Source organism: Rhipicephalus microplus, chromosome X (assembly GCF_043290135.1).
Source record: "Rhipicephalus microplus isolate Deutch F79 chromosome X, USDA_Rmic, whole genome shotgun sequence".
In the NCBI taxonomy this organism is placed as follows: Eukaryota; Metazoa; Arthropoda; class Arachnida; order Ixodida; family Ixodidae; genus Rhipicephalus; species Rhipicephalus microplus.
Genome location: NC_134710.1, coordinates 444283159 through 444295543, shown reverse-complemented (window position 1 = coordinate 444295543; position 12385 = coordinate 444283159). Strand labels below are relative to the sequence as shown.

General features: G+C 43.2%; 1 protein-coding gene across 1 annotated transcript in view; it reads right to left on the bottom strand.

The window, feature by feature from the left end:
- The window catches only part of LOC119184011 (splicing factor C9orf78), a 100860-nt gene that overhangs the window by 32031 nt on the left and 56444 nt on the right, over positions 1 to 12385 (bottom strand). The window contains exon 6 of the mRNA XM_037433842.2: positions 5743 to 5874. Within this exon, the coding sequence (XP_037289739.1) occupies positions 5743 to 5874 (132 nt within the window). The remainder of the gene's footprint in view (positions 1 to 5742; positions 5875 to 12385) is intronic.

Here is a 12385-nt window from a genome sequence, read left to right as displayed (position 1 = left end):
TCTGGTATGGACTTTTGTGGTGGCCAAGAACCGAGCACGAACGACTTGACCGTTTGCAGACAACCATCGTTGAGGACGGCTTGCTTGAATTCTTCCTTCGTCACGCAAGCCGACTCGACCAACGACACAATTTCTTCATCCTTGGCCAGCTGTGCCTGCGCGGCAGGAGCTGGCAGCCGAGAAAGAGCATCTGCCACTGTGTTGGTGGACCCCTTGCGGTACTCGACAGTGAAATTGTAGCATAGGAGTCGCGCATTCCAGCGTGCAATTCGAAGTGGCCTTCTGCCACGTCCTTCCGAAGACAGCAACGATACCAACGCCTGATGGTCCGTTTGAATCTTGAAATGGCGACCCCAAAGGTAAGTGTGCCATCGTTCGCACGCCCAAATGCATGCCAATGCTTCGCGTTCGCCGACCGGGTACTTTCTTTCCGCTGATGACAAGGTACGAGACGCGAAAGCCACTGTGCGGAGCTCATGGCCATTTTGCTGCTGCAGAACGGCTCCCAGCCCACACTCAGAAGCGTCGGTCGACACGATGACTGGAAGTGATGGATCGAACATGTGGAGAACTGTACTTGAAGAAAGCATTTCCTTGACCCTCCGGAAACTGCTGTCTGCTTCGGCTGACCAGATGAATGGCTCATTCTTGCGAAGCAGAACGCGCATAGGCTCGACCACCTGGGCCAAGCGGGGAACAAACTTGGAATAGTATTCTACAAGGCCCAGGAATGAACGGAGGGCAGCAACATCTGTTGGCACTATAGTGTTAACTACCGAGTCTACTTTCTCTGGAAGCGGCGAGATACCTTGTGCAGTGACTTATGCCCTAGGAAAGAAAGTTCTGGAACGTCGAAGAGGCATTTGTCGTTCAATTTCAGGCCTGCGTACTTGACTTTCTGCAAGACCTTTGTTAGGTGCAAAAGATGTTCTTCTGCACTTTTCCCAAAGACTATCACGTTATCAATGTAGAACAACATACCAGGGCAGCCATCCAGAATTGTGGCCATCATCTTCTGAAATGCCGCTGGGGCAGAAGCTAACCCAAAGCAAACTCTCTTGAACCGAAAGAGTCCTTCATGCATGATGAAGGCTGTCAGGTCCCTGCTGTCAGGGTGCAAAAGAACCTGATGGTAGGCAGAAGCCAAGTCAAGTTTTGAGAAGTGTGTCGCACCTACCAAGGCATGAAGGAGTTCCTCTGTATGAGGCAACGGGAAGCTGTCTGGTACAATAGCCTTGTTAGGCTCCCGGAGGTCAACATAAATTCTGATGGTGCCGTCTTTTTTGTCAACGACAACAATGGGCGAAACCCATTCAGAAGCATCGATGCGTTCGATGATGTCAAGGCGCAGCAACCTGTGAAGTTCATTTGACACTGGTTCCCGAAGTGAATATGGAAGAGGGCGCAGCTTCGAAGATACCGGCTGCACACCTTGCCGAATCTTTACACGATGCGTGAACCGCTTAGCAAGACCCAACTCGGGACTGAAAAGTGAACCGAAGTCGTGTTCCAAGGCTGGCGGAAGGTTTGCTTGCCTGGGTTGCTCTATTGACTGCATCGGAATGTGACAAAGTGTCGAGTCAACACGCGGAGGCGGGGCAACGAACGTGTGTAGGCACTCAAGAGTGGAGCCCTGTATTCGAAGATTTAGGGCCTTAATGCTGTCAAGGCCAATCAGACAAGTTCCTTGGCGAACGATGAAGAAAAGAAGTGGTGCAGAGCACCATTTAAACTGAACGTCTGCCTGGAAACAGCCTAGCACAGAAATTGGGCGCTTCGAATAGTCAAACAAAGTGACATGCAGAGCTCGGAGGAGCAAACCGCTTTGAAAATGTTGGTGAAATTCTTTCTCTGATAGAATTGAAACAGACAACCTTGAGTCAACAAGGAATGACAACTTGACATCCGCTACACGTATGTAAATTGCGCTGCGAGCGGGATGCTGCACAGTCAAAACTTGCTCAGGACTTCCCCCTGACAAAGCATCGTCATCGATGCCAAGTTCACGAATCCTGCCTTGTATTTTCTGCATACTTTCTGAAAGTGTCCTTTGATACCGCAAAACAAACCCTTCTTTCCCTGCGCAGGGCACTGTGACGCTGATGCGCGGTGATTCCGTGAGCCGCATCGGAAACAGTGTGGTGAAACGGACCGGCTATCTCTGTCTCGCCGACGGCGCACGCGAACCGCTAGCGCTTGGAGAGTTTTTGCTGAAAATGCGCTTTTGGCTGGAAATTGAATTTTCGCGAAGAATGCGAATACTGGGAACGACGCCGTACAGAAACAGGCTCGACCGAAGCAGAAAATTTCTTCAGCTCTCCAGCTGCTTGCTCAAACTGAAGAGCGATCCGCACTGCGCTCTCGAACGAAAGGGAGGAACCCTGATTGATTGATATGTGGGGTTTAACGTCCCAAAACCACTAAATGATTATGAGAGACGCCGTAGTGGAGGGTTCCGTAAATTTAGACCACCTGGGGTTCTTTAACGTGCACCCAAATCTGAACACACGGGCCTACAACATTTCCGCCTCCATCGGAAATGCAGCCGCCGCAGCCGGGATTTGAACCCGCGACCTGCGGGTCAGCAGCCGAGTACCTTAGCCACTAGACCACCGCAACGGGGCGAAAGGAAGGAACCCTCGAGCAGCAACCGTTCACGTACGCGGTTAGAAACAACGCCGGCAACAAATCAGTCCCGCAGAGCATCATCTTGTGAAGCGAACGAACAATGCGAAACGAGCTCCTGTAAAGCAGCAACAAAGTCATGAACGGACTCGCCTGTGTGTTGGCTGCGGCGGTGGAAACGATGACGCTAGACGACGACGTTACACGACGTGAAAAACTGCTGCCGTAAGGCGATGAGTGCAGCCTCGTACTCGTCAGTAGCGGCTGTGGGAGGCTTCTCTTGTACTTCCGGTGCTGCGGCGCTTGCTGGTGCTGCGGCATTTGACCCTGCAGGTAAAGTCCGGTAAACACGCTGCCCTTCCGCCCCCAAACAATGCAGAAGAATGGCCTTGCGTCGCGCTGGTGGGAACTCAGCTGCTCCGGACGCTAGAAGGTAGACTGTTAAAGTCTGCGCCCACTCCTCCCATGGAAGTGACGGCCGGCCGGGCGTCGGGAGGAACGGCGGCGACGGAGCAAGGCCGGAAAAACTCATGGCAGGGCGGACCCGGACGACACTCGATGCTGAAGGTAGCTTGACGTGTTTATCCCATCCTCGTCGCCAATGTGGTGTTTGCGAAAGACGTAAGAAGCACCGGCAGCACCACCATACAAAAAGACGTTTATTGTACGCAACACATCGAATATATACATAAAGGACATACGCGCCCCCTGGGGGTGAAAGAACACAAAGTAAAAACCGAAACTGAATATAACACACGGCAGTGCAAATTGCACTGTCGTGCATTATGTATACCATGTGCTTCTGTTTGACCACTGTGAAACTGCCCAGTGTATGAGGTGGCCAGACCTCTGTGAAACTGCCCAGTGTATGAGGTGGCCAGGTTCCCCTTAAGCTGCTCAATGCAGCTTTTTTGCCTGGTCATCCTCACAACGGTTTTGTAAATAAACTGAATTCAGTTTAATACTGAGCTTAATGCAATACAGTCTGGTCTAGCAGCACTAGTAAAAAACTTCATGAGTGCATTATGGGTCAGTCTCGTTTGTTCGGCAGGGTGGCGCCAAACTACTACTTCAACTGCAAGGCACACGTCTACACTTCGATGACCACTCGAAACTACAGTGGTACCTTAAATATGGCTCACAAGCATGTTTATTTTTCATTTTCTCCAAAACATCGCAGAACAACGTCTTGGCACATGCTCGGTGCAAATTATGTGGTGCTTGCAGAATATGCAGCGAGATGTAACAGGGTTGCACCTTGGTGCGACTGGCGCAGCTACCACATCACTTCAATTCCCAACCAAGTATCTCCCAAAGCGCCTACATGCGCTCTGTTAAAACAAAGTGAGTGGAATTCTTCCTATGTATTTTTTATTTTATTTATTTATTGGTACTGCAATCCCCTGGAGGGATTTTAGCAGGTGGGTACAAAAGACGTAAACATCAGCATATAACACCATGCAAACAGATAAAACAGCCTATCACATTTCACATAGTAGGCAGCCATATAACACAAAGCAAACAAATAACTATCACTTGCATTTTACAACGTAAACAAACGTAACAAAATTTTATTGATGACACATCACTCTCACTTTAAGAAAAGAAAACAGAACTAGCACACAAGTAAAATTATTTTCTCTGTTGTTCCAGACCAGCGGCAAAGGATGTTAAAGACTGTGTTGTGACTTGATGGTTATTTAAACTATTCCAATCCTGCATAGTTCTGGGGAAAAAAGAATATTTGAAGCAGTTATTGCGGGTACGAAAGGGAGTTATTGTACGATCATGGCATTGTCTGGTGGCGTAACCTGAAGAAAATGAAATAATTTTTCCAATATCTATCTTGTATTGCCCATTAATTATTTGATATAAATATTTTAATCTGGATATGCGGCTTCTTTCTGAAAGTGAAAGTAAGTTAGCTCTTACTAACAGTTCATTTACCGAGGTTCGTCCATAACTGTTATATATGAAGCGAACGGCTCTTCTTTGTACTTTTTCGACTTTATGAAAGTTAGTTTGAGTAAATGGATCCCAGATCACTGCAGCATAATCAAGTATGGGGAGGACTATCGATTTGTAAGCAAGAACACGGACAGATGGAGGGGTGAGTTTCAAAGTCCTTCGTAAAAAGAACAATTTCTGATTAGCCTTGGAAGTTACTATGTCAATGTGTTTTGTCCAGTCAAGATCATTTGTTATCCATAACCCAAGATACTTGTAGGATTGAACCTTAGAAAGAATGGCATTGTTTGTAAAGTATTGAAAATTTAATTTGTTTTTCTTATGAGAAATGGACATGTACACTGTTTTTTCAAAATTGATGGACATTTGCCAAGCCTCGCACCAGGAAACAACCCTGTTAAACGACTCGTTTAATAAACTTGGTCCTTTGAGGATTCTATTTCAGAATAAATAACGCAATCGTTCGCATAGAGCCTTATATTTACAGGTATACCGTTTATTATGTCGTTAATATATAAAATAAACAGAAGGGGACCCAGAACCGACCCTTGGGAGACGCCAGAGTCAACGGAAACTCTGTGAGAGGAATGATTGTTAAAATCTACAAACTGTTCTCTGTTTTTCAAGTAGGCCGATATTCATTTAATAAGTTGATCATTCCCGAGAATTTTTTCTAATTTGTATTCTAATTTATTGTGCGAAACCTTGTCAAAAGCTTTTGAAAAATCCATAAAAATTGCATCTGTTTGTTTTCATTATTAATTGAAGTAGCGAAGTCGTGTATTGTTGATACCAATTGTGTCGTTGTTGAAAATCCCTTCCTGAATCCATGCTGATGTTGGTTTAAGATACTATGTTCGTCCAGAAAACATGAAATACTATTGTGTATAATGTGTTCCAAAAGCTTACAAACAGTTGAAGTTAGCGAGATGGGGCGATAATTTTTTACACCCTGCTTGTTGCCCGATTTATGGATAGGCTTAACTCTAGCTGTTTTCCAGTCGTCTTGAACCTGGCCCTCATGCAGCGATTTTGTAAAAAGAACATGGAGGTATTTCGACATCCATTCAGCATATCTCTTTAAGAAAGCATTACAGAATGTATATGCGGAAGAATAAAAAAAATATACAAAAAAACAAGAGCACTCACTCAATGCCCAGGTCAACTTCTGGGATTCCTGAAAGCATTTGATTGGACAGCATCTCCTCAGACTTCTTGGATGTTGACTTGCGCAGGTGCTCAGGCACATGGAACAGCACATCCTCCTCATCCACGGTATTCCTGCATGTCATTCAATTGATTATTTATATATTAAGGTTACCCTCAGAGCCATTAGAAAGGGACTGAAATAAAAATGTACAAATGTTAGTTATTCATTTATAGAACATTTATAGAATGCCAGATAAAGTTAGCAGAAAAGCTGGTTACGAGAATTAGAAATGTCCTGCGGAAAGTGGTTGCAATCTAGTGATATACAAAGAAAAAAAAAATGGATAAAAAGGCTGCGTGCTACTTGATTCAATGCTAACGGTAGAACGGCAGTCAATGCGATGTGAAATATAGTGAGGTCTAAGCATAGACAGTTACGCAAGGTAAGATGATGGAATCATTAGTGAAGTATAATCAAGTGAGTGATATTACAAGGTGAAGCAAGAGGAGCAAGGGCTAGACTTACTGATGCAAATCATGAAGAGGAGAACACCCCTCGCAAGAGCCCCGTTGAGATTTAGCTTTAGAACATCATATATTTGAGTTACTTGACAGTTGGGCATATAGTGCACTCAACTCTTTTTAAAAGCTGATTATTTTTACCTGTGTGTCGGAAAAAGATCATAGACAAAGAGGACCAAGTGTTCAGGCTCCGATTCACGCGCTGCAGCAGCAGCCCACAGAGTCGGGCTGTGGTTTATTACAAATAAACCCCTTGTTGTTCATCAATGGGAGGCTCAATTTTTTACAAGTGGTGCCGAAAACCATCGGAACAACGAACCACGTCGATAAACCTAAGGTAATCGTCTTCCCACTTGCGGATCCGACCGAACAACTTGCAGCTGCTCAAGGCGTAGGCGCAACATGGAAGCTCTCAAACTGAAGTGCAAATCTGAGAGAGCTCAATTAACACACATTATCAATGAGGCAGAGGCAACGCTCACTCAAGAAAGTGTCACGGAAGAGGAGCTTTGCATTCTCAACCAACTGCGCACCAACTTGAAGGCCACTGACTTCGACATCGTCCTTCTGCTATCAACCACAGAAGCGGAAACAGAGTTTGACTGGGTTGTGGAATAGAACGATCGAGCCACAACAACATCAGCAAAGCTGAAGTATAGGCTACGCCAACTTCAAAATTCCCAGAATCGTGCACTACCACCGGCAGCACCTACTGAACTCGTGTCACGCACGCTCCAGTGCGCCATCCAACTTCCGAAAATCGACCTCATTAAGTTTGATGGCCAACCTTCAATATGGACGCCTTTTTGGGAACAGTTCAGTCGACTGATCCACAACAACGGTTGGCACACAGACGTAGACCGCTCCGTCTATCTACGTTCGGTTCTGACCAGTGACTCGACAGTGGCTATTGCCAGACTTTCAGCAACGGCAAGCTGCTATTCAGAAGCTATTGACATTTTAAAACAACGCTTTGCCAGGACCGATATCATCATTCAGGCTCACATGCAGCGACTCATTGACATGCGACCCGTGTTGTCCTCCAACAGTCTTCGAGGACTTCGATGCCTTTATGACACACTCCAAACCCAGATGCGTGCCCTCAAGACTCTCGGAGTATCAGAAGACCATTACTCTGCGATGTTCTACTGTGTCCTGCTGAAGTTGCTGTCTCATGACATCATCCTCGATCTCAACAAAACCATCGCACGCCAATGTACAGAGGACACAGGCCAGGGACAGCACGCCCAGGAACAGAAGGCAAGAATCCAGTCTTTACTGCTTTTAATTCAAACAGAAATAGTGGCTCAAGAGCAAACGGCCCTGCACGTTTCTGTAAGAGAGGACGCGTTGAACAGCCAAGTTAAAGATTCTCGCACTAGTGTGGCATCATTGCGACATCGATCAACCATGCGAAGTGTTTAACTTCAGCCGTAAAACTAGTAGGCCAGCATTCACTATGCAATCCTTCCTCATTCTTTGGAGAAGCATGCATGCCCTACACACTTGTTAGGAACTATGTGCAATTTTTTATGCAGTGGCTGACGAAGATGAAGAATTATGCCTGGAGTGAGTATGCGCCACAGCTAATAGGTGATAAAGAACAAGTTTTCTAATAGAGTTGGAGCATTGAACAACCCACTCGTTATTTTGCATTGTGTGGGGCCTGGCTGTTTGTTCCCTTGATGTTCTAAAACGCTTTAATACTCATATTAACGCGATTGCTTTCCTGACATCAAGCCTGTCTAAGGCCAGTTCAAAAACAAGTTTCAAGCTCTGACATGGCTCAGTGGTAGAATACCGAGCTGGCACCGAACGAAGCAGAGTTCGAATCCCATTGTGTCATTTGTCTTTTTTATTTACTGATTTTTTCTTTCGGTACTAGTTATGAACATTGGCGGCGGCGGACAACTTCTGCGCCACGCGTTACCCATGTTCTGATCTCATAACAGCTTTCACTGTGATACAAACCATAAAAAAAAGAAAATGGCCACCATGGTCTGGTTTGTCCCCCCCCCCCCCCCCCTCGGTTATTCTTCTAGATTCACGCCCCTAGCTTGACTAGATTTAATTTATGCTATACTGTGCAAATAACTTAATTTATCATGATAAGATCCCACACACATGAGTATTCAAGATTAGAATGTATTAATGTTCTGTACATTTGTAATTCAAGTACTGATGGTGACTTCGGAAAGTTACTTAAAGGGATAGAAGCTTGAAGGGATAATCTATCACTCGAAAAAATTTTTCTGATTGGGGCGTGACTGGGTGTGACTGAGAAGATCATTCATCACAACGGTGGCAATGAGCATGCTTTTGTTTCATAAAAAAGGAAATATAATTTTAACTTGATGCTGAAAGTCTACAAAAAATTACCACTGGCGTCATCCAAAAGTTATGTGGTGCAATCTACTGGTATCCTCGCAGGTAGGCTTCTTCTGCTTAAAACAAACATGTGTTACTTGAAATTCTATTTTATGCACTTAAGACAGTTTTAGGATGCTCCAGAGACTGACTAAATTTTTGCGTTTCTTTTTCTCGCACATTCAAATAGGCGCCCAGTGGAGCTGCCAGCTGTGCGTTCCCTTGTTTGCATGCCTGCCTGCAAATGGCGGAGGAACGCGTGCGCGGTGTCTGCCACTGCTGATAATGACAACAAAAAGTCATTGTGTGCCCTAAACGACCACTAAGGTATGTTTTATTAATCAACAAAGCTCGATAAAGCCTGCAAGAACCACACGCGGCTTCAGTTTTCGACTTTCACCAGCAGTAGAATTGTCATCGCCTCCACCGACCAGTGTTTTGGACATTCATCCGACCCATGGAAAGAGACCGAACACAGATAGAAAAATTCTGTTTGAAAAATTTCTCCACACTTTCCAGAGAAACCGCTGCAAGGTTGGACACTTCAGATGGTGCGCCTTTTATTGTGCCACAAAACAAGAAAGCAGTGAAGGACGGTAGACAGACCCTTTGAAGGTACACCAAAGAGCAAAATCATTTATCTCATATCAGTAAATTACTTTATCACCCTACCAAATAACATCACATTTACAACGAGAACATGATCAGTAAGCAAGAAAATGTGCCACAAGAAAAAGTGGATGGCGACATCATTTTGCCACATCTGCACCACTAGTAAATTTTGACGCTGTCTGTATAGGGCGCATGTAGTTCAGAATCGATCGAAATTAAGAACACATTATCTCCCCAGGGAGCCAGAGATTGAACAAAGCTTCAAGAAATTTCATTGAGCCAGTGTGGCCGAAATATGAAAGAAGACTTTAAAATCAGAAGCGTCCCCATCGAAGATTTCAGTGGGAAATAAGTTAAACTTTTCTTGACGATTTTTGTATTTATCATATAACTTATGGTGGTGAAGTGAACTAGAATAGAGTTGTATAAATTACCAGTCTAAACTAATTTATTGTTTCACTTTAGTGCCCTTTCAGCATACGAATGCATTATTAAAAATGTACTGAATCTGAAGTGCCCAGGATAGGTTAGACGTGCCACAAGTGCCCGGGTGCTTATGAGAAATAACTGAATCTAAAAAGATGTTTTAAGGTAGTATGTTAGGAGGCTGCTGGCACTTCTAGTAGCAAACACTGCTTTACACTAAATATATAAATGCATCCACCACAAGCAGCACCCAAGCGACAGTACTATTTAGATCAGATTGGAGGATGAGTGTCATTATTATTGAATAAAAGAATGGGAATGAATCAAAGACTTGTTTTCTTTGTTAGACACTATCTAATAAAACCAATAAATTACAAAACCAAGGAAAGTATAGGGGACATTATTTGTAGTCCTTGAACTGTAGCGTAGTAATTTTGATATACACTCAAACCTCTGTATAACATGTAGCATAGTAATTTTGATATACACTCAAACCTTTGTATAACAAACTTAAATATGACGAAATTCTGGATAAAATAAAGTATCTGATTATTCAAAACTTTATGTCCGTAAAACCAATTCCTGTTAGAAGCTCAATATATTAAAGTGCATTTACCCATGATTTCAATAGGATTATGTTTTAGTGCAGGTGCAAAGGAAGGCAGAGCATAATAAATAGAAGCTAAAATATTTCAAAAATCTTTTTTTTTTTTTCACATTTCTGAAGTTATTTTGTACTGCTCTATCATTCAAACAATTTTGCGGCCCTTCCCAACCAAAAAAGAAAAAAAAAAGGCTTTTGTGATTACACTTGGCTAAGAAAGATCAAATTTTGACATAATGAAGTACACTGAAGTTTTCATAATACAAACCTTTGATTAATTTAAACAAATCTTTTTTTTTTTTTGTTGGCCTGCTATGCTTTAAATGCATTTTGAAGGACTTGGTCGAAATCGCCCCTCTGCACAAATTCAGTTTATCCAAACTTTTGCTTGTCCACGCCTGGAAATATCTGCCACCTTTGATTTGAGCCTTCTAGCTGAAGATTCACACTTTTATGTAACCAACAGTCACAAATAAAGCCGACTACCTGCCTGCAAAATGGCCGATCTCAACAGATCGCACAAACTAACTTAGGCACAAAACGGAACAAGACGGTTTTGCCTGGCCTCGATCGATCGCATGCCGAACGCTTCCTTAGGTTACTGTAGCCGCAGTACACCAGTTTCACGAAGGAAAATGTACCGAGATTGAAAAGGGACTGCCAGCTGCCACTGGACACGACATATTTCCACACGTCTTATAATAAAGAGTACCATAATTGATCACTCGCATCTAGAAACTCCATTTGCAATCATGTTGTCTATAATGATGCTACAATCCTGAGCCATATTTATGAGAATCGGTAATTTGAACTTCTAATAATGAAAACAAAAAATCCTGAGTTCTCCTGAAGTTTGAATTCCCAAAAGTCTACAGTAAGTAGCCAATTTTATTGACTTCGTTATATCAAGAATAAACTGTACATAAAAATAAATCTAAGTGGGCAAAAAATATCAACTTCTTGATGGTAGGGAACCTTGAAACCTTGGGATGTATTATCCGAAAATTGTAGGTTCAGTACCAACTACTGGCAAGCCGTGTTTCGTTCAAGTTGACTTCTTTACGGTTAATCACTACCACTACACTACACTTAAAAGACAACAAATTATGTCCCCCTACACCATCGTCGACGTCAGTTTTTCTCAGTTTTATTTGGTCGTGTCTAACATTGAAAAATAGCCCTTGACTTACTCTCTTCCACTCATTCATTCACATAAAGTACCTCGCTGCAGCAGACCTGATGCCTTCAAGCCGTATACAAGGGTTTGATCGTTCCTTGCCAGCTTGTAAAAAGAAAATCACACGCTACGTAACACCATCTCACAAAAACAAAAAGAAAGGTGTTCCCCACTTGCTGGCATGGCTACAAATGGCACTGTCTAGCCCTTCCTGGTTTGCAGGCACAGATATTCCCATTAAGTGGATGGGAGGCAAACAGCCACCATAGCTGAAATAGCGCAGAATGAGATACAGTGTCCAAAAATTGTAGGTTCAGTCTTTACCGCAGCAAGTTGCCTTTTCGTACACTTCGATTTCTTCACACTTATACTGTAAATGCTGATGTATATTTAAAATACTACAAATAATGTCTCCCATACCTCCCTCAGCTTCACAGTGTGTTGGTTTCATTAGCTTAAGTTACTATCATAGGTAACTTAGTGAAAAAGGACATATTCGTAAACAAAGGCCAATGTTAAAAAAATTGAAGATGTGAGGTCATTAATGCAAATAAAAAATAAAAGTTGCTTGCAACTGACCCTTGCCACAATAGTTTACGAGTTTTGGTTGTTAGCTGTAACATATCGTTCCCAATTACTAAAAAAAATACACTCAATCCACTTAGCGAAGAACTGTCCAGATTTGGTAGACTCAATTTCAATAATTCTGGTTGATGCAAACTTCGCTGGAGGCCTTACTAAAATTTCAAAATGTGCAATCAGCATGTGATAAACGCTTCACTAGCTTATGCAATTCGTGTGTAAAAGATATGAGCTGCGTGTCGCACGAGTATGACTTAATGAAGACCGCTATGTGCAGACATAATAAAGAATTCGACATAAGAAACTAATCATAGTAGTCAAACATTTAAGCTCTCAAATAACTTGCAGAAAGT